Source organism: Sebastes fasciatus, chromosome 19 (genome assembly GCF_043250625.1).
Source record: "Sebastes fasciatus isolate fSebFas1 chromosome 19, fSebFas1.pri, whole genome shotgun sequence".
Lineage (NCBI taxonomy): Eukaryota > Metazoa > Chordata > Actinopteri > Perciformes > Sebastidae > Sebastes > Sebastes fasciatus.
Window position 1 is genome coordinate 18,714,181 of NC_133813.1, and position 25,714 is coordinate 18,739,894.

At 41.7% G+C, this 25,714-nt stretch overlaps 1 protein-coding gene across 9 annotated transcripts in view; it reads right to left on the reverse strand.

The window, feature by feature from the left end:
• rimbp2a (RIMS binding protein 2a) overlaps positions 1 to 25,714 on the reverse strand; it is an 84,531-nt gene that overhangs the window by 35,245 nt on the left and 23,572 nt on the right. For 8 of the 9 annotated variants that reach the window (XM_074618682.1, XM_074618679.1, XM_074618681.1 and 5 more), the window contains 2 exons: positions 3,744 to 3,833; positions 227 to 349 (listed from right to left, as the gene is read on the reverse strand). In XM_074618682.1, coding sequence (XP_074474783.1) covers positions 227 to 349; positions 3,744 to 3,833 — 213 coding nt within the window. Of the gene's footprint in view, positions 1 to 226; positions 350 to 3,743; positions 3,834 to 24,756; positions 24,987 to 25,714 lie in introns of those variants that run through there. The other variant, XM_074618686.1, reaches the window with a different exon arrangement.

Consider the following 25,714-nt stretch of genomic DNA (forward strand, 5'->3'; position numbering starts at 1 on the left):
CGGGGCCGACAGCAAAATGTAAATTGGACACCCAAAAGAAAGGCTATAATTGTCACTTTCAGTTCAGTTCCCTGTCGGAAAATATTCTAAATATAGCACCCGCGTAAAAACTACCTCATACAACCGAAACTCAAAACACCCAAACTATCCCGTTAAGTGATATTTGCATTTAAGGTGTACTGTATGTGGGATGAAGGCAAACATAAATGTAGCACCGACGTCTCACCTTTAGAACCTGTTCCAGGTTCTCCACTTTGCCTTGGAGTTGGCTCCTCTGCTGCTGGGCCACGTCTCTCTCCTGGCTCACTACAGCAAAGGTCTGTCTCAGCTGGTCATAGTCTGATCGCACCTACGTGAACAGAAAGAGTCCAGATGCAAGGGAGGGAGGGATAGGAAAAAGATAAAAAAAAAAGAACAAGACGAGGTTAAGAGGATTATAAACAACATGGATATAAAAGACCACAAAAAGGACAGAGGAGACACGGTTACACAGAAAAACACAACAAAGTGAGGGGATGTTTCTGACTTGAAGAGCTTCAAAATGCATCCATTACTTTGTTTCTTTTTAAAAAAGAGGAAAAGAAGCATGCAATTTTTATGAAGTTTGTTCTTGCAGTATAGACCTACTTTTTACATTCATGAATAGAGGCTGTTCTCTCTTTTTTCGCTGGAGGGTTGATGGGAAGTTCACACAGTCAGAAGAGAAATTAATCAGCACATTTCAATTTAGCCTTGATGAGACAGAGCTGCTGACTCAAGCATTCTGCCTCTCGTTCCTCCATCAGTCAGAGGCCTCGAGTTAAGCTGGTTCCTCTAGAGGTGGCCTCATAGGATGGAGCAGGACCATCCCTCAGACGTACACCGATCATCTCATTATAGCAAAAGAGATGAGCGTACAATAGATAACGCTCGCGTACTCAGAAGTGCACAGAACTAGACTGTTGCAAAGGAAATGAGTTCATTCGTATTGTGGAATTTATGAGTGGAGCTCTCGTACCATCTGAGGTATATATCACGTCGAGCAAGCAGCATAACCATTTTCAAGCATTTATCTAGAAACCCAATGATGCTTTACATGATAAATTAAATTTAAAACAAATAATAATATAGCATTAAAGGTGCTATTGACAACATTTAGCCACTAGATGTCGTACTCTCCTCCCCGTTCCATTGCATTTACTTCACAACAAGTGGTTGCCAGTTCGTTGCACAAAATGCATATTTTATGGTCGAGTGGAGTGAGACTCAGACACGTGATATCATCGTTGTTATACTATTGTTTCACGAGCCTTGTTAGAAGTAGGAACCAAACGTCAGATATCTTCCACAGAGATAAACAAAACATTCATTTTGGACGCGCCAACATTTTTTAAATGATTAATTTACAATCATAATATGTTATACTTATATTCGACACCTGTCGAAAAGCTCTGTATATGAATTATTTTTCAAAAAATCAATAAGACCTTTAAAAACTGCTCTGGTAATAAAATTATGAGTTAGTACAGTTTCAGTGTCTCCCTTAAATAAATATTTTAATCTAATATATATTATTAGATAAATATTCTGTCCTTAGCTGTGCTATTTAATCAGTTATATTTAAATTAAAGCTGTCAATTGATTAAAATATTTAATCGCGATTAACTGCATGATTGTCTTAAAGGGAGATTAATCAAGTATTTAATGCAACTATGCTTGCTTTATGTAAACTTATGTATATATTTATTATTGGAAATCAATTAACAACACAGAACAATGACACATTTTTTCCAGAAACCCTCACAGGTACTGCATTTAGCATAAAAAAATATGCTCAAATCATAACATGGAAAACTCAAGCCCAACAGACAACAACAGCTGTCAGTGTGTCAGAGTGCTGTCTTGACTATGACTTGCCCCCAAACTGCATGTGATTATCATAAAGTGGGCATGTCTGTAAAGGGGAGACTCGTGGGTACCCATAGAACTCATTTTCATTCACATATCTTGAGGTCAGAGGTCAAGGGACCCCTTTGAAAATGGCCATGACAGTTTTTCCTCGCCAAGATTTAGCAGAGGTTTGGAGCATTATTTAGCCTCCTTGGCGACAAGTTAGTATGGCATGGTTGGTACCACTGGATTCCTTAGGTTTTTTCTAGTTTCATATGATGCCAGTATCTTCACTCTAGCTTTAAAACAGCCTGCTACAACCTAAATATTGCGAGTTGCGTTAACGCGTTAAAGAAATTAGTGACATTAAAATTAATTTGTGTTAACACGTTATTATAGCGCTAACTTTGACAGCCCTAAAATAAATATTTCTTCAAAATTGAAATCACTGTAATGGTCAAGACACAGCACCCTGACTCTCCATTGGTGAATCTGTATAGGGGTGGACACAATAACATGAACATTGAGTCCAATACAAGCCCCACACAGTAAAAATTATAACTTTGAGTCATATATTTTCTTTCGAAACTGTCAGAGATAGAAAGTTAATTCTCCTGAACTCTGACAAATAGCCTATTATTGACGGTGATTACTTTCTCTAACGATATCACCGCTTTCTTTCCTTTCTCACGCTCATGTTCTCTCTCTCTCTCTCTCTCTCTCTCTCTTTTCCCACTTTCATTCCTTCATATTCTCTCTACCCCTCCTGTCCACCACATGCTGCCAGGGTTGCCCTTACAAGCCAGTCATTCATACTGTAACTCTGGCGGGACTGGACAACACTTTTGCCCCACTTCCTTTTCGTTTCCGTGTCCCACCCTGTCGTTGCACAGATGGCATCTTTTTTTGCGTGGCACGGTGGAGCAAAAAAAGCTCCAAGCCGAGTCCCTGGACACGTGTCAAATCTGCCCCCTCTGTGAGAGTCGCTATTAGCGCCAGAGGAGCTAATCGCCTACCATCACAGACCGTCTCCGTCTGGGTCTGCGTGCGTGTTTGTGCATGCATGTGTGAAGTGGGAGACGGTGGCTGACTGTGCCAGTAAAGACACATTGATGGGAAAGGAACCGTTAGCAATGACGTGTGTGTGTGTGTGTGTGTAGAAGATGGAAGACATGACATTAATAGCACATGTAGACATCCTGTACGTGAACACGTGATAACATGTATGATGATGATAACAAGGCTGCCGGTGTATTGATCTGCAGAGATGGATCGCAGATTCCAACATATGACTGATGTTACAGCCATTTGTGAGACGAGTGAATGTGAAACGTAGCACATGTATGGACTGTTCTCATACTCCGTTCGTAGCTATACCTAGGAAAAGTAATGCACTGTTTTCATTCATATATATCCCACAAAAATCAATTTGTATGCGATCCATGTAATTCTGAACCAGGACGTATAAAGAACGTAGAGAGGGAGGTGGATGGGTGGGAAAAAAAGAAACACCCTTTCGCCCAAGAGAAGTCAAATTTGATTTATTTCTCATTTAGGCTAACTTTTGTGCTTAAGTTACGCCACTTCCGGAGTCATTTTAACCCAAACCACAATCTTTTCTTACACCTAACTAAGTCGTTTTGTTGCCTAAACCTAACCAAGTCAATCTTTTAATTTTGAAAAAGAGTGGAAATTGACACGTTGCTGGACATTCGTAGGAAAAACGCACGAAAAATGACAAACAACTTTTCGTAAAAGAGATCATATGAACCGTTATCACCGTTATATCACTAGTAGTGTAATATACAATCGATTTTACCATTGATCATCACTGTGTGTGTGTGTGTGTGTGTTTGTGTCTTTGCTTGCCATACCTGGTCATACTTGGACGTCTTCAGGTGGTTGCTGATCAGCTCAAGGTTCAGACGGTTTTTCTCCTGCAAGGCAGCATGGAGCTTTGCTCTCTGAAGAAGAAACAAGAGAGACAAAAGAGTGTTGTTGTTACATTATGATGCATTATCGTCCTCATTGCAAAGACTTTTTTCATGTCTGATTTGCATCATGTATGCAAGTCACACGGCGCAACTCCATCTTAAAACTATTATATAAGCGACAGATGAAAGACTCAGGTTAGTGCCGATCCCTCCCTCCGTCTGTACGCATGTGTGTGTGTGTGTGTGTGTGGGGCTAAGCTTTTCTCTAAGATGCTGTCTGGAGGACAAAACCCACAGCTGCATACTGTCACCCTCCATTTGGTATGTGGCATTAGGGACGGACGGGGAGAGCTGGAAAAAAGAGGGGGGGTAAAGGAAGGAAGAGAGGGATGGAGGGTTAGAGGAAGGAAGGAAGCCGGCATGGAGGGAAAGAGGAATACTGTAGGAAGTGAGAAAAGGTTTGAGGGAGAAATATTCAGGAAAAAGAAACAAGCCGAGGAGATGAAAGGCTGGAATAAGGGAGTGCTGAATGTGTCAGCCGAATGCTAAATACGCAAATGAGTGCATAATGTCAGAAGCGAGCTCAAGATGGGATTAAGTTGCATGCCACGTAAAAAAGGATTGAAAAGAGGTGTGCACTTCCTGTCTGCTGCACTCTCTCCGCTGCCCGGATTCACATTCAGAAGTTGTCATGCCGCCGGTGCTGCAGGTACTCAAGCATTACATAATTACGCCAGACTCAAACTAGGGCAACGCTCTCCTCCTATCACAGCTCGGAGCATTCAAGAGGCTGCGACTGGTCATATCCTGGCACATAATACCACTTCACTGCTGGCGCACGGAGCTCACACTGTTGATTGTCATTCTCCAGCATCCCGACTATAATATGTGGATAAGTCATTTATAATAGCAGCCGGGGCCTTTTTCTCTATTGTCTTTAAACACAACAAGAGTGGATCGCAGCTTTTAATTTCCGTGGTAGCAGGATAAAATGGTGGTTTCAAGACCAGTAGGGTTTTGTTTCAACATGTGTTATTGATCTAAAAATATCGCCCCGAATAAGAATAAGTAGATGTATAGTCTCCAAAAGAGGAATTTAATCGAATTACCTTCTAAATATGTGTCATAAACTGGTGAAAAACACAATCTGACCAGCAAAATAAAATGCATTCGCGCTCCTTAAAGCTGCATATGATTAAAAAAAAAGTTATTGTTCACTATATCCTGACAGTAGTGCATGAGACAGTTAATCTGAAAAAAGATCCTGTGCCTCTGTGTCCTCCGGTGCTCCTAATGGCATCTGCAAGATTTCCCAGACCGGAGTAAACAACCAATCAGAGCCAAGCTGGAGCCTTGCCGTCTCTGAGCAGCTGTCAATCACTCGCGAACTCTGATCGAATGGTCAAACTAGGCAGCGCTGATCAAATATGATCAATATTCTGTTACTGTAATGCCTATTTCTTGCCTCAAATGTTTTCAGAAACATCTTGTAGTGTACTGTTTAGCTGTAAAATGAAAAAGTTTTTTTCTCGGCAGCCACGTTGAGATCAGTTGAGGAAATACCAAGCCCCGCCCACCAGCCGGAGAAAAAATTCTCATTTTAGAGCTAAACAGTACACTACAAGATGTTTCTGAAAACATTTGAGGAGAGAAATAGGCATTAACGTAACATAATCTTGATTCATATTTGATCAGCGTTGCCTAGTTTGACCGTTTGATCGAAGTTTGCGAGTGATTGACAGCTGCCTCCGTTGAATGAACAGCCAATAGGAACGCTCTCTCTCTGAAATGACCTGTGATTGGCCAAAGTCTCCCATCATAGGCTAGATTTTTTTTAAAGCCTGAAAACAGAGCCAAGAGGAGGTGCAGAACTTTAGTTATCGCTCAGAAGACTTGAATTACAATATGCTGAGAGGTTATTATGGAATTGTTTTGCCCAATGATGCCAAAAACATTCTATCTCATGCCACTTTAAAGCACAGCTGTCTGTGTTGTTTTCATCCTACATGGATGAGCTGCACCATGTAAACACTGTGATGCACCACACATACAGTACATGCCCTCTCGAGCCTGATTACTATGATATACTCGAGCAAAATAGGAGTTTGTGCATCGCATGTCAGCTTCTGCACGAGAAAAGATTGTGCGCCTCAGAGGTTTATGATCAAATTTATCAGTACAAAATCAAGGAACTCGATAAACCCCCTAGCCAAGAGGAGAAGAAGACGAAGAAGAAGAGAGGAAAAACAGACAAAGTGAGGGGCACAGCCAGGTTCATCCGTCTCTTTGTGTGCAGGCAGAGAGACGGCCAGGGCTGTCGGAGGGAGACACAATCAAACCGAGACACAGATCGAGAACAGACAAGGACAGGAAGACAGAGACCGGTGAGTGAGTTCACTCGCTGCTCTTATTGTGTAACGCCGTCTCCACATCCCGTCACTGCAGACTACAGAGCAGCTAGTGTAGCCTATACCGAACCACACCTTGCTACAACAGCAGCCACAAAATGATCTTCTGCCTTTGACTGGTAATTACGGAGACATAACACATCACGAGGGTGCCAGCTGCAGTTGTCCTCCACACCCGAGGACATGGCCTTGTAGTTGACACCATAGGGAAGATATAGCTGGACAGAAGGGACGGACACGTCGAGGGGGAAGAAAGTTTAGGCTGCTACGATAACAAAAAGACAGAAAGAAACATAGAAAACTAAAAAAAACTAAAAAAAACAATGACCTTTTAAAAGCTTCCTTTTATGGGCCTCAGGAAATCATGTCTGCTTCTCCACTTCCTCCCACCTCCAGTGAATCACACGTTCACAGCTCTGCTTAACACGTCGTAACATCTTGTAAACACACTGCTATACCGCAAAGCCAAGGGGACATGCACACGCGTACCCTGTGCCAGTTCAAACCTTCAATATGCACGAATAAACAGAGGAATCTGGTGTGAATATAGAAAGGATATGATAATTAGACCTTCTCTTAAAAGAAAAAAAAAAACAACTTAACGGGGGGGGATTGACAGCACTCCAAGGACATCTGGGCAGATCCATGTTTGAGTGAAAAGTGTGTGTGTGTGTGTGTGTGTGTGTGTGTGTGTGTGGTTGTGAAATTTGAGATCTATATGTGCGTGCAGAAAAGAGTAGACAGGCTAGGGGGAGAGACCTCAACGCCACTAATGACTAATTCACTCCGACAACTTCATTCTTCCTCTTCTGTCTTTTCTCTCCATCTATCTCTCTCTCACACACACACACACACACACACACACACACACACACACACACACACACACACACACACACACACACACACACACACACACACACACACACACACACACACACACACACACACACACACACACACACACACACACACACACACACACACACACACACACACACACACACACTGATGCATGCACTTTCCCTCCCATCACCACCATGATTATCATTCTCTCCCCAAACCCACTAATTTAGCTGCTGGCCCTAAATCTGCTCTGCTCACTGTGGCCTCTCACTGAACTTAATTCTAAAGTCTCCAGAATCTACTGTGCATCCATACAAGCACAAGACTCCTTTGTCTCAACACCAGAAAAAAAAAAAAAACATATCGGTAACTTTTCCACAACTGGCTGAACTTGAGAAAGCTTTAAAATGAACAATTTCACATTTTGGGAAATGCGGCTTATTATATACGATTTCTTGCCGAGAGTTAGATGAGAATATTGATACCAGCATAAAGACTGGAAACCGGCAGAAACAGCTAGCATGTCAGACTGGCTCTATCAAACCAAGCTAGCTGTTTATCTGACAAAAATGTATTGTTTTTACAATTTGGTTTTTATACATAATAAACAAAGACGTCTTAAATTGTGAGTTTGGATGTGCTGATAGCAGAAATGGGACCAAGCCTTTGTACGCAAGTCCCGAATCAAGTCCCAAGTCAAGACTGACAAGTCCCGAATCAAGTCCCAAGTCAAGACTGACGTGTCCCGAGTCAAGTCCAAAGTTAAGACAGGTGACCCCGGGTAAAGTCCTAAGTCAAGACTGACAAGTCCCAAGTCTTAAACTTCCTAGTCTCGAGTCCTAAACAAGTCATAGTGCGCTCTTCACCAAATGTAATGAAAAATTAAATTTTTAACAACAGAGTAATAATCTAAAATTTGTATTTATATTATTTATTATGATTATGTATTATTATTATTATTTTATTATTATTATTATTATTATTATTATTATTATTATTATTATTATTATTATTATTTATTATTATTATTTATTATTTAAGTCGAGTCTCAAGTCTTTTTCTGATTTTGTGAACTCGAGTCCAAGTCATGTGACTCAAGTCCACACCTCTGGCTGACAGTCTGATTTTGTCACCTTTGCTGTTTCCTCCCTGCTTCCTTGCTAACCGTCTCCTGGCTGCAGCTTCATATTGAAGGGACAGACGGGGGGAGTGATTTCAATCTTCTCATCTAACTCTCAGCAAGAAATCGAAAAAGCATATTTCCCAAAATATCAAATCACTCCTTTAAAAGACAGAACACAGCGATAACATGCAGCTAAACAACTTATTTTATATGTGCATTTCCTCTTTATAGTTTTTTATCTTTGGTGTCATACGGTATAGAACAATGTCTTGTGGTAGATGTAATGAACTTGATTATTGATATTGTTTGTCTGTGTATCTTCCCAGCTGGATGGACTGATATCAGGTCATTAAACGGGCGTTATCAGTGGTTATCAGCCTCATAGTTGTGGGTCAGAAAGGGCCTGCTACACCTACTAGTAGGTTTTATAATTGATTCACATGGGTGATCACCAAAAGAAGGAATAAAAAGAAGACTTAATTAAGTGGTTTTGTTGCCTAAACCTAAAGAAGTTGTAGTTTTTTTTGGTTAAACCTAAAACACCTCATTACATTAAATTTGACATGTTAGAACATGTTGCTTTTAAGTTTTGCTTTCAGTTTTACAATGTAGTAGGTGTAGCAGGCCCCTACTGACCCACATTTATGAGGCTTATAATGGCTGATAACGCACATTCAATGAGCTGATAACAGTCAAATCGGTTGTTCTTTAGACCCGTCATCTCTGCATGTTCGGAGAGTTTTATTTCAAAGACATATTTTTAGTTTAACATTTCCTTTCAACAAGTGTTTTTGATCATCTTGTAAAGATGACAAAAGCTAGCACTGGGCCTTGCTGGATCAGCTCGCTTATCAAGTTGCCTTTGAGAGCAAACCCAGGCATGTAGTTGGATCAGCTGACAAAGCTTAACAGAGCAGCAGCACCAGTATCTGCTCATGAGTTTGACAAGGTTGCAGAGATCCTATTACAACTGTGAAATAAAGCTTTTACAGCCTCTGTCTTCAAACTTTTTCACAGCCACCTGAGTGTTTGATACTCAAGAGACACATTTTGGATGGAGCATGACTGTAGTTTTGTCATCATTTGTTTTCATCATGCTGTACCATATATAACACAATTACGCCATATTAGATTTAGGCAGTGGTTCTGGTTATTGTAATATCATGCCTCACTGCGAAATGTTTTTTGTCATATGAATTCTGTTTTGCTCTGGTCCAAACCAGACCAGGATGTTACTTTGATCTGGCCGACAAGATGTCAGTAGATAAAATGTTTATTTTGTTCCAAGTATTTCCCACTGGGTTCTGATTACCTGATGATGAGGAGTTTAAAGTAATTGAAAATGATCAAATGTATTTACGTGGATCTATACGGACATGTATTCATACTGATCCAAATTGGGTTAAATATATATAAATAAACACACCCAGTTTTTAGCAGTAAAGGCTTTAAATCTTGTATTTTACAGTGATGCTGGCTTCAAATGTATTTAAGGAAGCGTCAATGCTTTGGATTTGTGGATGCGCCACTTAAGAATAATACAGACATTAATGGGAATTAATTGCAACGTTCAAATTTCTTGCCTCTTTTGCGAGCCAACAGAAAAATAGCCCAATCTTTGGATTTGCTTAATTTAGAAAAAATACAAGTTTGAGATCATACTGGTAATATTAAATATTGCAGTACAGCATTTGAGTAAGAATAAGCCGGCAGCCGGCGCAGTTATAATGGAGAATAGATGGAGGATGGAGTAATTGGTGCAGAGATTTCTACGATGGCTACTCGCTGACTCTAAATGAGATTTTTTTTTTTTTTTTTTGTGGGTAGAGGATTGCTGCCGCTCTCCCTCAACTCCCAGGGGGATTGTCATTAATCAGATGTCACGGTGGAAACACTTTGTTCCACTTAACCGTGGGTGGAAAGACACCGACGACATCAGCCGTCTTCGGTGGGAGCACCGGTAAAAGTCGCAGACGAGCCGAGATGTACCATATGTCCATCAAATTGAATATGGGAAGGTATGACCGTAGAATATGTAGAAATGAAAATATATTTTGCTTCTGCAACATGCCGAGTTCTGCTGCATTTTGATCATACTATATAATAATGTAGTTTTCCCAAGAGCAACTCCATGTGAACTGGAGTTCATGACTAAAGTTTGGAGAAGAGATTAGACAAATTTACTTTCTGTACAAAAGACCTCACCTCACTCTGAACCCAAAGATAAAGCATACTCTGTTTGCCTTTGTAAGTGATATTAAGTACAGCACAGACTGGGTTGTTTAAGCTGATCCTCAAACAAAAAAGCTTCAAGCTACTGTATCAGATTAGTTCAATCTTATTTGAGATATTGTGATATTGTAACAGATAACTTCCTCCACTGCTAGCCACTAAACTTTAAGCTGAGTGGTTTACCAGGGCGACTACAGTATATGTGTGTATGTGCAAACCCCAACAACCGTGTGTGTGTATCTGTGTCAGAGATCGTTCTGCACTTATGTGGTTGGAGAATGGGGCAAATGGAGTCAGAGCCATGACTGTCGTCCCACCACTAATAGCTGCTGCAACATCAGCTGTCTGTTCAGCACCGTCTAATGCCTGGAGCAGGCAGGACCATGGACAGCTCCTCAACTGGGGCCTTTACTGTAGAGCAGGACAAATGCTGGACAAACTGGAATAAGGACTATAGAATCTGCCTTCATAGTTAACGATTCAACTGTGATTTTGCATGTTGTGTCACATTAAAAGCCTGAAATATCAAAAACTAGGGTGTACACACTTACATATACAGTTGAAGTATATTTACATCCATAATTTAGCGGTATGAATTATCTTTTTTATTTTCAAACTTACTATTATTATTTTATTTTTTTTTTTAAAAGCTGTTATAGCATCTGACAACTTTTTTGTAATTTGGATTAACTGACCCTTTAAAAACTTCAGTTGCCATACCATGAAGTACAAACTAGGGATGTCACGATACCAGAAATTTAGCAGTCGATACCAATACCAGCGAAATTTCACGATTCTCGATACCACGGTGAAAAACAAAAGTAAAACATTGATTCCCATGTACTTACAACAATCACTCCTTCATCACCAGCTTCTTCACAGCATACTGTTTTTTGTTAGGAAGTTAAACAGGTCATAATTATCTCTTTTATTATCTATTTTATATTGCTGTAAAAACATCTCCTTCAAACAATGATAACGTTAAGAATTTACTTTCACCCATTACTCATTTTCACTGAATAGAGCCTGAACGCATCATAATGGCACCTCCTATTAATTAACTCTCATCCTGCCGATTTCAACGCGGATTTGTTGTTCACAACGTATAGCATTATCAGCGATGCGTTAATGGTGAGTTTACTGCGTCCCAAACACATATTCTATCATCCCCCGGGACAACGGGACGCCGTTAGTTTTAAACCCTGACAGTACTTACAACAGGCCAGCAAAGGTAGCAAAGAAGACTTCCAAGCTGGCAAACATGGATGCAAACGTCCCTACCAACCCATAAACTGTGAAATAAGACAACCCATTACATTTTTTGTGGGGCTGTCTAGATCAGAAAACATGTGATTCAACAAGCAATTCAGATATGGCTCACCTTCCTATATGTCACATGCAGGCTCATTAGACTATACCGCCTTTATACCTTTGCAAAGGCGCACCATATGTTTCTATCCGGCCAATCAGAACAGACTGGGCTTTATTGGGAGGGGTCTTAAAGAGACAGGCGCTAAAACAGAGCGGATTTCAGACAGAGGGTGAATACAGATATATTAAGACAGACAGAAAAATGTGGTTTTTGAACATTCAAGCATGTAAACTAGAATAGAGTAGAAACCCAAAATACAAGTATGAACCTGGAAGTGAGCATGATATGTCCCCTTTAAAATGTTTACAAAATCTGCTCTGCAAAGTGTTATGGGGAAAGAAATGCAGTAAAGGTTAACATTTAGGGGGATCTATTGGCAGTTTCTTTAGTGTATAGTCACCTGATAATAACAATCGTTGCGTTTTCGTTACCTTAGAATGAGCCGTTTATATCTATATAGGATGTGGGTCCTCTCTCCACGGAGTCCGCCACATTGCACCGCCATGTTTCAATAGTAGCCCAGAACAGACAAACGAAACTCTGTTAACTTTTCGCGAGTGGGCCGGAGTCGATAACGCTACTCGCTCCCGTCGCCGCCGCTCTCTCTCTCTTGCTTCGCCACTCACTTCCCACGCACACGCACACTTTACGCACTGGCTCTGCTCTAAATGACACACGAGAGAGGATTTAGTTGGTTGCAATCTTCTCACCTCACCGCTAGATATCGCCAGATCCACCGCACTGGACTTCAAGGATACACACATATAGATTTTGGTGAGAACAGGACATCTTAACTTGCAGAGACCCTGCAGAGAATTTAGTTTGAATTAGGTTTCTATTTGTTTTCTGCAGGTTTAAGCAGGAACTGTTGCCTAAGCTGACTCAAGGAGCATTTTCAAAAATTACTGCAACTGTGGTAACATGTAGCTTTAGTATCACAAGTACATTTTCACAATGATGGATCACCCACCTCAAGCATATTTCAACACCCATACCATACAGAAAAGAAAAGAAACCAATAACCGACTGGAGGGGGACAAAATCAATCTTAAAAAAAGACATATAGTTTGAAAATAGTTGGCGGTATTATAAGTATAAAAAAAATGTTAATGGACTAAAACATATTAAAACCACCAGTGTGAAAATGTACAGTAGATTGCAAGCCAGTTAACAACAATATAATGCATCCAAAAGAGGACGCACTTTGAAGGTTGATGCTAACTTTAAGGCATTGGCACTGTACATCCCCCACTTAAGGAATTGGTTATGAAAATGAGGGACGTTTTGGAGATTTATTGTGTAGCATTAGCAAGGTCTTCACTGCAGTATAAAAGATGATATATAACACAAGAGCTTGTCCTCTGAAGGGCTTAGTAGGTGTTTGCCTTCTCACGAGAGAAATGTGCGACTTCTATCCCACTTAATCTGCAGCCAAACATCAGCCTTCTTTTGGCACACTGTTGCGAGTCTCAAGAGCATTTCGAGATCAATCGTTGTAATGCCGTTAATGCTGTGCGTTGCCTCCGATTTACAACATCTGCATGACACCTGGATGACTGCTTTATAATAGCCGAACAGTGAACTCACACACGGTGATTTCCTTTAACCTTTAAGGTTTGTGTGTGCCATTTTTTAATAGGAATGCAAATGCTATGCCACTCATGTTGTCTCTACAGGTGCCTCATTCATAAATCATAAATGTGTGGCTAATCTTGTTTGTGTTTCACATGTGTTTCCGTATGAGTGTGAGCACACACGCGCGTATTTCACACGCCACAAGACTGTTTTGAATAAATGCAAACTGTGGACGCAGATGGCAGTGGGTAACATCGATATAGTGAAGCATGAGTGGGAGTATGTGTGTCTGTGTGTGTGTGTGCATGCAAGCATGAATGAGTTGCATAACTAGCATCTCCAGGCATACATCACAGCCTTAAGCTCCGCAGTGTTCCAGACCTCTCATCTGAATCCTGAGGATTCAAAATCCCTCCAAAATTATTCATGTGGCAAAGAATTACCACACATAAAAACACACTTTGCACACTCTATTAAGTTAAAATAGTGTATAATACCCTAATAATTTGAGGAAACCCCCCTGTTGTTGTTGGTGGATATGTAAATAAAGGTTTGAAAAAAAACGTCTGAGTATGAAATATGTGACTCACTCCTGCAGATTTAATAATGTGGATCAACTGGAGCTTGAATGGAAACCCGGCCTACGCAGTCACAGATGTTTAATATTAACAATGTCTCGAGCCCAAAAGACTCTACATCAGGTCAATGTGGCGGCAACAAATTTATGCACATACAAAAATGTTCTTACCGGGAAGGAATCCCTGAGCAGAGAGTTGTTTTTTTTTGCTTAGTGAAACCACAAGATTTTTTTTTACCAAGAATGTTCAAAGACTCAAATCTGTGCACAAATAAAAAAAAAAAAGCCTTCAGGGATATGTAGTTTCAAATTGTTGCTCACCTCTTCTCTTGAGCAAATATCAAACAGCTAGTGTTTTTGTTTAAACGCCCTCGTTTCTCTGCATCCTGCTGTGTGTGTTTTAGTGTGCGTGAGTGCATGTGAACTCCAATCCGGAGTTTTTATGGAGGAGAGGAGACAAGAGGAGAGGCAGGGAGAGGCCGGCGTTATCGTCAGGAGAGATTAACTTCTCCTCCACGTAACACACATCCTCATTCACCTCACTCCTCGACCTCCTCTGTCGCTTGCTCCTGCTTACTCGTCTGAGCTCTGCTTGGATTCTGTAATGTTTCTGCTTGTGTACGCGTTGTAAAACATACATACGGTTTATACGGTGTTTGCTTTTTCGAGGCTCCGCAGATGCTCGGGGACGCACGTGACCGTACAGCGACAAAGCAGAGTGGATTTTCAGTTCAAGTTTTTAGGGTCTACATCTGAGGGCAAGTTGCCAAATAGCTTTTTCATTTTCTCAAGTAGGGGCATGTTTCACCAAAATTTACAACATGCAAGCTGCAATTTGCAACATGACTTCATTTCCTCTCTCATTCATTTGGACACTTTTCACTAATCAAAGCAAACAGCATAATTGCTCGACCAATGCATGACCGTGTGAGAGCCCTGTAGGATTCCAAAACATGATCAATTTGCAAGCAAAAATCAATTGTAAAATGTGATGCTAGTAGGCATCTATAGACTGTGCAATAACAACAATCTTACAAGGTCACTGCATGTCACACTGTGCAAGATGGGTTTAATAGTCTTGATCGCAATCTGTGTCAATATTGTGCCATTAATCGTAGCGCTGATGTAAAACCAGATGCGAGCAACTCGCGTCTTTCTTCTGCACTACTCTCCTGTTCGGAAAATGTAGAAAAACAAATTAAAGATTGTGAGGTGACCAGGGGAAAGAGGGCAACATGAAGAGTTTGCAAAGTGACTTTGGGGAGTAGATATGTTTTTAGCAGTAGCATCACGCTAGTTCAGCAGTGTATACGGTAAAAAGGAGGAGAACAATCCTGAGTGCCGTGTCTCCAAACTTCTACTTTAAACAAACCGGTAATAGTAATAACGCTATGCCGAAGAGTTGCTGTGTAGTTGGTTGCACCAACAATAAATCCAAAAACGCTGATCTCCAATTTGCTCCCCCGCCATGTCCAAAAAAAAAATTATTATAGAGGGGCTTTACGGCTCCAAGCTATAGACCAAACCAACATCGCGTCATCGCCGAGGCTGCGCTCCCTTAACCAAGGGCTTTCACACTGAGATTTGAGGCACAAAAGATGCGTGAATATTCACTGTCAGTGTGGTAAATCGCTAAATGATGCTGGCAACCATTATGTTACTACTGATGGATAGCCAACGGTAGCTTGAGAAGGGAGGCTGCTGCAGTAAAGTCATATAGTCTAACGGCATCAGAGTGTCGTCTCCAACTATATACACTAGGCCTAACAATAAATGAGATATCTGGATAAGCAATATTGGGACGGGTCGGAGGGGGGGGGGGACTGAAGGGACATGAGGGCAATCAACTTGAACTTATTCAGGTATCGTGACCGCTTAGGTTCAAGCAAGGTCGCAAAGTAATTATTAGGCACAGGTATAAAACAAACGTTTAACAAGAGATAAATGCGTCAAATTGCATTGATATCTATATTTGTATTTCTATCCCCCCTTAAAAAAGGCAAGGCAGTTAAGTACCCATGTGTGCCGGTCTGATGTATTCTGTGTCATTTCATGTCACATTCTGACTGGTTGGGTTTGCAGACGTGGGTCAAAGCAGCTGTCACATTGCTTGACTTAAATTTTGACGTCGCTCGTTTTTGGCCAACTGAAGCTGTAAATCGTCAGACCGTGGACCCGCAATACAATCCAAGAACACCGTTTTTTGATTTGCATCCAAAGATTTCACCATGTTTCTTTTGTGGATTGGGGCAAAAATTGACATTTGAAGCACAATTTGACACCAGAACTGTCCCAACTGCTTCTGTATCCAATCTGAAAGTGGTCTGAACAGGACCAGGGAGAAACACAGAGCCCAATGTGAGCATATTAACTTTGACTGTGTGACTATACTGTATGTGACATGTAGAGTTGCTCCAGCTGTACTGTATACGGAGGGCCCTCCGAGGGGGAAAACACTTGGCCTCTCTTGAGAATACTCATGCCCCACGGGGAACATTAGGGCATGGGAATGTGCATAGTGAAGTGTGTGTGTGTGTGTGTGTGTGTGTGTGTGTGTGTGTGTGTGTGTGTGTGTGTGTGTGTGTGTGTGTGTGTGCGCTGTATGTATATGCTGAGGGAGCAGGCAGCGAGAGTAAAACAGGGCTCCCGTGACGTGGGCAGCAAAGCTTCCAGTCACATCGATGACATAACACATTTGATGTGAACAGGACCTATTGTTCCCTCAGGCCACGCAGAGAGAGAATATCAGAGGGCTGGAGAATAAGTTCTGAGGAAGATCAGTGTAATGCTAATGAGGAGCCCAAGAGCTGGTTAGGGATTACATGTGCTTCGATGGACCTTCATGCTCACATAATGCTTGGATGGAACTCAGAATATACAACACACAAACACACACACAAATGTGCAATATAAATGCTCGAGCACAAGCAAGAGATGCGCACAAATGTTTCTATATGTGCATACACACACACAATACCCACAAATACGCACTCACGTGACCCAAATCTGGGGCAAAACACACTGCACAAGGTGCTAAATAATTTACGTCTGACCCCGTTGCACAGTTGCTAAAATGTACAGTACGCGAGAAATACACCGGCGGAGCTTTAGCAGTGGTTTCCTCACCACTGGTTTCTACGGGGGCATTACAATCTAGATCTATATATAGATCTTAAACAGCAACTTCTGTATGTACTGTGTATCATATTACAAAAAAAAAAAAGGGCAAACTTCTGCATTGGTACACAACAGTACAAAATTTGCATTTTATAGTCATCAGCAGATGCTTCGAAATACTGCAGACCATCTTCTAACAAAGACAAAGCGCTGGGAGAGGGGTATGCTAGTGTTGGCCTCTTTCCATCAGCTGCCAGTGGATGTTAGAATTCATTAGAATGTTTTTTTTTGGTTCTTATCTATCAGGCACTAGACACTGAAGTCCCTGAGTACATTTCTTAATTGACTTAAAGTCTCTCAGGTCGGCTAATCAGTGACTGCTGGATGTTCCTCTCTGCTTTGCATAAAATGAATATGAAGCATTTGCTAAACTTTGGAAAAGTTTCCACTCTCGATATCAAAGTAGATCACGAATATTAGTCACTCGTTGTATTCCTTAACATATATATATTGCTCTCTTGGTGATGTCATTTCAGTTGTATGAATGCTGCTTTGTTGCTCTTGCATTTGTTACAGTAATACCTGACATTTTGCACTAAATACTTCTATTGTGAAGCTCATTTTAAACTTTTGTTTTGAAAAGCCATCCAAAAATAGATCATTGCTTCCTTTACGTATTTACCTTCTATTTATTCTACATTAGTATTTAACGTATCCTCAGACGACGTATGATGTCTTACGAAAAGTTATTCCTCTTTTTTTCGTGCATTTTCCTACGAATGTCCAGCAACACGTGACACACGTTCAGTCTTTTCAAAATAAACTTCCATCTTCACAGGAAGCTACTTGGTCAGGTTTAGGAAAAGTTTGTGGTTTGGGTTGAAATAACTACAGAAGTGGTGTAACTTAAGTACGGAAGTTAGGTGACAAATAAATCAACGTTGACTTCTCATTTCACACAAGGTACTAACAGCAGCCCCTCCTGGGCCAAAGTCCAGTGTTTTTTAACCCACCCGTCCACCCCGACCTCCTCCGTACACGGCGCTCTTTATACTTCCTGGTTCACAATTTCATGGATTACATACAAAGTGATTTTGTGGGATATATATACGTATTACAGTGCATTACCTTTCATAGGTATAGCTACGAACGGTGTATGAGAACAGCCTGTAGTATTGCACAAGCTACCAAATGGTTCCTCTTGCGAGCAGAGCAACAATGCAGCTGCAGTGCAACGTAGGAAAAAAAAAAAGACTCGGGATTGCTACCATGACTATCTCTATATAGCCTTAGAACAAAAAGTGCAAAGAACCACCAGTTTGATCGCTCACAGACTTCTGTCTCACTAAGCTCACAGATGTCTGGAGAACGTCCCGTTGAAAAAATTGGATAATGAGACTTTGGAATTTACTACTTATGGACGACAAACGATTCACATCATCTAAGGTTTTACTGTAGAAAACAACAGATGTGCTTTTTTTTAACCGCTATTTGTGCTTGAAATTCAATGACACAAATGTGGGGAATTCTATAACGTCTCCTCTAACGCTGCACGGCAGATGCACGTGACCGAGCTTTAGGTCTCAAGTGAGCAGGACTCAGTGGCACGGAGCAATAGGTGACAGTTACAGGAGCACAGGTCCTGTCATGTCATCTGTATCCGAACAGGCTGGTCCGTCTGACATTGTGTCCTCCTCCCTCTCTCTCTCTCTCTGTATCTCTCCATCCTCTCTCCCTCCTTCCCTCCATTTAGTTGCCCTTGGTGCTCAGTCCACCAAAGGCTCCTGTCCTATGTTTAATCATTCAAGCCATTCCAGACTGACTGACTGACTGACTGGGGGGGCTGAACGAAAGAGAAGAGAAGAGAAGAGAATAAAAGGGTTGAGTGAAGGAAAATGTAGAGAAAGACAGAGGCACAAGACAGGTGTAATTTAGGTAATCAAGTAGTTATTTAGAGGAACAGAGACTGAGAGGAAAGCGTGTGATCTCGGGTGAAAGGAAGACAAAGGGGGAAGAGAAGGGAGAACCTAAAAAAAGTACAGGAGACAGTGGGAGACAATTAGTGCTGCGGAACAAACAGGCCTTTTATCAGCATGTGGCTTTGCTAAAGGGCTCAACCCAGCCTGGCGGTGCAATGGTGAAATTATGGAGTGATACAAAACCAAACAGGCCACAAAATGACGCTTTTTGAAAAGGCACTTTGGTGTGCTACACTATTCTACACGTTAGGGCTGGAGAAAATCAAATATCACGTTATTTTTGACTAAATACCTCGATAGCGATATCGTTGGGTTGACCATTGGTGCTTTCACAAAATATTTTTATATAAATATATATTATTTTTGATAAATAATCATCAGTAATGTGGATGTAATGACGGAGTGGATAAAGGCAAATAATACAAAATGATATCACTTTGCTTTAATGCACTAAATGTAGCCTTTAAAACCAAAGACAACACTTATGCGATATTCCAATATTTAGATATACAAGATCTAAGATGATATCTGGTCGCATATCACAATATCAATATAATATCGATATATTGCCCAGCCCTTCGACTCGTATGCCAAAACTATAAACACCGTAAAACTTGGCCTTTTAGTGATGTCATCAAGAGGACTCTGTACACTTAGCAATACTTGATAAAGCAGACTGTTCTCATACACCGTTCGTAGCTATACCTCCAAAAAGTAATGCACTGTAATTCGTATATATCCCGCAAAATCAATTTGTATGTAATCCACGTAATGGTGAACCCGGAAGTATAAAGAGTGACAAACGCCGCGTAGGGAGGAGGTCGGGTTGGATGGGCTGGTCAAAACACACCAGATTTTTCCCAGGAAACCGCTGTTCGTGAGTCACGTAGCTTCCGTACTTTGGTTAAGTCACTTCTGTATTTTAACCCAAACATTGACTTATTTATTACGTAACTTCCGGACTTAAAGCTGCAGTGGGTAGAATTAGAGCTAATATGATTAAAAAAAGTTATTTTTATAAAACAGTCGCTATATCCTGACAGTAGTGCATGAGGCAGGTAATCTGAAAAAAATCATGTGCCTCTGTGTCCTCCGGTGCTCCTAATGGCATCTGCAAGATTTCACAGACCGGAGGAAAACACAACCAATCAGAGCCGAGCTGGAGCCTTGCCGTCTTTGAGCAGCTGTCAATCACTCGCAAACTACGATCAAACGGTCAAATTAGGCAGCGCTGCTCAAATATGAATCAATATTCTGTTACTGTAATGCCTATTTTATAGCCTCAGTAGTATTGCCTGTAGTGTACTGTTTAGCTGTAAAATGAGAAAGTTTGTGACCCGAAAGCCACGTTGAGATCAGTTGAGGAAATACCAAGCACCGCCCACCAGCCGGAGCAAACTTTCTTATTTACAGTTAAACAGCACAATACAAGATGTTTCTGAAAACATCTGAGGTGAGAAATAGGTATTAACGTAACCTAATATTAATTCATATTTAATCAGCGCTGCCTAGTTTGACCGTTTGATCTGACATTGGGTGAAGGCGGGGTACACTCTGGACAGGTCGCCAGACTATCACAGGGCTGATACTTAGAGTTAGACAACCATTCACGCTCACATTCACACTTATGGGCAATTTAGAGTCCAACCAAATAGTTTTGTTGCCTAAACCTAACCAAGTTGTTTCCTGTGAAAACGTAAGCTTGATTTGATCTGTACGTATGTAACGAGCGGAAATTGACACGTTGCTAGACATTCGTAGGAAACGCACGAAAAAATAAGGAATAACTTTTTGTAAGATATCATACGAACCGTTGTATGAGGATACGTTGGATAAAGGGATGTAGGTGGTAGATGAAGCAGAATTACATGTGGTGAAGCCTGAAAGGAAAATATCTAAAAATACATTTGTTGTACATATATCGAATAAAAAAATCGCATAAGAGTATTATCCGATTAATTAACCAGGTCAATCAGTGCTTAAATACCCATCTGCACCCGTGTATTTCATGAAATGGGGGAATCATTTGGAAAGGAGCAAGTACACCACCTGCATGACAAGATAAATTAAGTGCTGCTCCTATTCTTTTTTTTTACTAAACTGTATTTGTACTTCAATCAGACATCCATTTACCGCCTACACTCCCTCTCTTCCACCTCTCACTTCCCTTGCATGCCCCACCCTCCTCCTTTTGCTTCTTCCCCTCTGCAGTGCTCTGTGTCTTTCCTTTAATATAACTTCTGTGTATCTTGAAAAGCTGCCAGGAAATGTGCGGAGGAAAAATGTTCCTTTATTGTTTCCCTCTCTGCTTCCCCCGCTGGCTAAATGACATCAACACGTGTATGCGAGCAATCAATACGGCACTCAGTCATATTCGAGGCATGTGTTCGCATTCGGAGCTGCACACGTTGCGTGTACACATACACACACACACACACACACACAAACACAACGGGGGTGGTGGGGGTAAGGGGAGGGGATGATGGGGTTGCTATAGAAACTGTTCTCTTTCAGGTATGGATCGTCGGGATGATAAAAAAGTAGCAATGAAGTATCACATCTAACATATCTGATGCCCTTTGAATCATGTGAATGTAAGCCAGCGTACAAGGAGCGCAAACAAAAGCTGATTTATTTGCTATTTAAACCTGCAGGATGAATGAAGTACACCAAAAGATGCACAGTCAGTCGACTCGGTGTGATGTGTAGTAGAGTACAGTAAGTGTCCGCATGGATACACACTGTTAATAATACAGTGAAGATGTGGGGGAGTGTGTATGAAGGCATGAAATCTGGAGTAAAATGTGGAAATTTGCAATTATCGGTGTGTAAAACTGTACAACTCTCTGTCTCCACATGTTATGTGCATGTGTACATTGTGTGTTTGATATGTGCTGCCACACCCCTACCAGGCTGTCTCTGTTCAGGGATTATTGCAGTGCCTGTACGTCCTGAGGAACATTTTTGATTAGTCAAGGAGGGTGTCTTTTTTGGCTGCCAGACTCACTGATAATCTCAGGAGAGGAGCAAAGGAAATCAGCCATGAGACTGAAAACACAAGTTTCATTCCCTCCACTCCCCCCCCACTCCCTATCTTCTTTCCTCTCTCTCTCTCTCTCTCCTTCTCGCCCTCTGGCATCCAACTGAACGTCAAGCTGGCACAGCCAGGCGGTCTGCCGCATGGAGATGAAGAAGTGGAAGAAGAATGGTGCAAGAGGAGCGCGATTAGGGGGAGTATATGAGATTTTCCCCCCATCAATTCAGATTTTTATACCTTCAAGTGGCAAAAAGAGGGTAGATAGAGAGGGAGAGAGAGACTGTCTCTCCTCTGCCATATATCTCCTGTGGTCTCTCACCCACCCACACAGCCATACATTCAAACATATGCACGGTGCAGGCATATGAACCACGTACATGTATAGTAACACACCCACATCCAACAGTGAAAGCACCTGCTGAGTGACTGGCAGTGTAGCGATAGCTTTGATTTCTCTCTTATTTCAACAACTGACCTGATAAAACCAAAACTTCCATTCTACTCACCAAGAGGTCTCATAAAGCTCTGTGTTACAAAACGGGGACGTTTTTCTTACCATGAAAGGATTACAGGGAGACATGAGAAGAAGCGTCGGTGAAGTTTTTCTTTTGTTGCCGACGTGTTTTATACTTAACTGCCAACAAAACGTTAGTATAACCTTGCTCAGGTGTTTTACTTGTTATCCAAATATGGTCAAGCTTTAAGTAGTAAAGGCTTTATAGCTTTGCAGCTCTAAACGCCAGGTTAACACACCCGGTTTCCACGAAAAATCCTCTAGCGCATAGGAAGCAATATGTTTTACCCAGTGGGCTTCCTCCTGTTTCCGAATAGTGAAGCCAATTCTGAAGTGCCTTAAACTTGCATTCTTTCTAACAGCCAGCAGGGGGCGACTCCTCTGGTTGCAAAAAAAAAAAGTCTGATTGTATAGAAGTCTATGAGAAAAATGAGCCTACTTCTCACTTGATTTATTACCTCAGTAAACATTGCAAACATGAGTTTATGGTCTCAATCGCTACTTTCAAGTCTTCTTCAATACAGCATGATGTTCATTTAGTAAATTATGGTCCGGTTAGAGTCAAATAGACCATAAAGCAGGGTATGCTTTAGGGCGTGGCTATACCTTGTGATTGACGTGTTGTTGAAGTTGTAACAACTTACAACTTAACTCTTTCACAGTGTGTTTTCAGTTCATGAAAGTTAATTGTAATGTTTTGGTCACCTAAAAATGTCTTATTCAGCGTTTGGTTGTATTTAGCTCCACCCACTTGTGTCACTTCTGGTTGCAAAAACCAAGATGGCGACGGCCAATATATCGGTCTCGAGGCTTCAAAACGGTAGTCCACAAACCACAAGTGGGTGACGTCACGGTGCTACGCCCACTTCTTATACATGTATACAGCATAGTTTTACGTTTACACAAGCAGCAACTGTATGTTTTTGGAACAAATATAAAAGACACAACAGTTAGTATCGGCAGCAACATGGGAGGGAAGGATCCAAAAACCTTACGATTGAAAATGTCATGTTGGTGTATTTGTTATCTAAATAAGGAAAACGGTGTTTGATGTATTTTGTGAGGAATAATTCTTAATATTTAGCTAATATAAAGTGTTTTGACAAAATATTAGAAACACCTCTTAATATAGCGCGATACAATCCAACAGCGCCACAAACTACGGCCTCTGAATGGAAAGTTGATTCAATATCTCTCTAAAACAGTTTCAACAAAAACTGAACATGAAGGTATATAGGAATTAGTTTTAGCTACTGTAGGTGTATCTAATAAACTAGCAAATGAGTGTATAGAATACCGTCTTCTCATGCACACATACACATTTAGCAACACACTTTGCCTCATGAGGATAAATAACTTGGAGAGCAAAGTGTCAATCAGCCAGGAGTGGGTTAATATTCATCACCAACACCTGGCAACCCCTCAGCAGGCAGGAACCAGGAAAGGCTCAGGTTACAGGAGCTGATAACGTCAAAGCACACACACACACACACACGCACACACACACAAAATCAATTTGTTTGACAAAGCACCACACGTTTTGTCTCTCTCTCTCCCGGTGTGTCTAAGTGCTCGTGTGAACATGTGTCTTGCATATGCCTGTTTTACAAATAATAACGGTTGCGTGTGCACAAGATTAGATTCATAATTTGACAGCAAGTCAGAAAGGCAGCTGCTATCCATCTCTGGAAAATCCATGCACACACACACACACACACACAGGCATCCTCACATGCACATACTAACCTTTCCAAAGCCACAAACACACCATCATTAGACCCATACACCGTAACCCCACCCCCCACACCGTTCAACACACGCCACACACACACACCCACACATCTCCAAACAGGTGTCCCTGCTACAGTCAAAAAGAGACACAAGAGGAGCTGCTTTTTCTTTTTTCCCCTCGTTAAGTCCCGGAAGAGACAAAATGTACAAATCCTCCTCTCCTTTTTCCACCTCTCTGTGGACGTCTGTCTCCTCCTGCAGCAGCAGCAGCAGCTGCACAGACAGGTTTTCCCCAGCTGCTTGGCGATGCTAACCCTGTGTACTATATATAGGACTCAACAGAGCTAAATCAAACACACCCGGGCCAATGATGCAGAGACGAGAGAGAGAGATATACAGCGGCCGTCCAAGAAGAAGTGGCCATAAAGGATTGGTTATTTACCGTTTGTGTCGGCTAGCACAGGAGCATCTTGACTGAGGTGTCGCTTACTCCTTCTTCCTCCTTGCTCTGATCTCCTCCCTTCTTCCCTGCTCTCTCTGGGTGGGGAATTGTCAAACGGCTGCAGCAGCATCAGCATCAGCATCAGCAGCAGCAGCAGCATCAGTAGCAGCTCCGGGGCCTGCGTGTCTCTCTCTCTCTCTCTCTTCCTCTCCTTCCTCCGCCCCCTCCCCAACACACACACACTCTCTTTCCTATATCCTCCCTTTTCCTCTCACTCTCTCTCTCTCCCCACCCCCGAAGACCCTCCTCCTTAACACCCTTCCTCCATCATTTTCTCCTTTTCTCTTACGCTCTCTCTCTCTGTCTCTCCTCTCTCTCCTCCTCCTCTGCTCAATTTCCCCCCCTTTCTTTCTCGCCGTACGCGTGTGCAGCGAGCTGCGGAAATCCACTCTGTTGAATTAATCAGCCAGCTCCACTGCTATACAACCATCAGCTACATCAGGAGAGGTATCGTTTGGCAAATAGGAAAACAGACATCTTGAAGTCTGGGATACAAATAAGGATGGTTTATTTGGAGAGCTGCCCTGTACAACCACAGTCTGGACCTTCCTTTTCTGCCCGCCTGCCAAATAAGAGTGAAATGACAGCAGCCCTGCACGATGCTGGCTGCCGGATAGATCCTCCCCTCCTTCTCCTCTCCTCTGCTCCCTCTGTCTTAAGCCGTGACACTAATTGAACAGGCTCTTGATTGATGCCACTTGTATTTTCACTAACATACACACACATCTAATAGTGTTCTTAATGGTGTTAAAGAAACAGGGGTGGAACATTTTTTTGGGGGGATCTATTAGCAGAAATGGAATGTAATATGAATAACTACTACTCAGTTGGTTGCAATCTGCAACCACGCCACTAGATGTCGCCAAGTCTTACACGCTGTACCTTTAATAAATAGGGT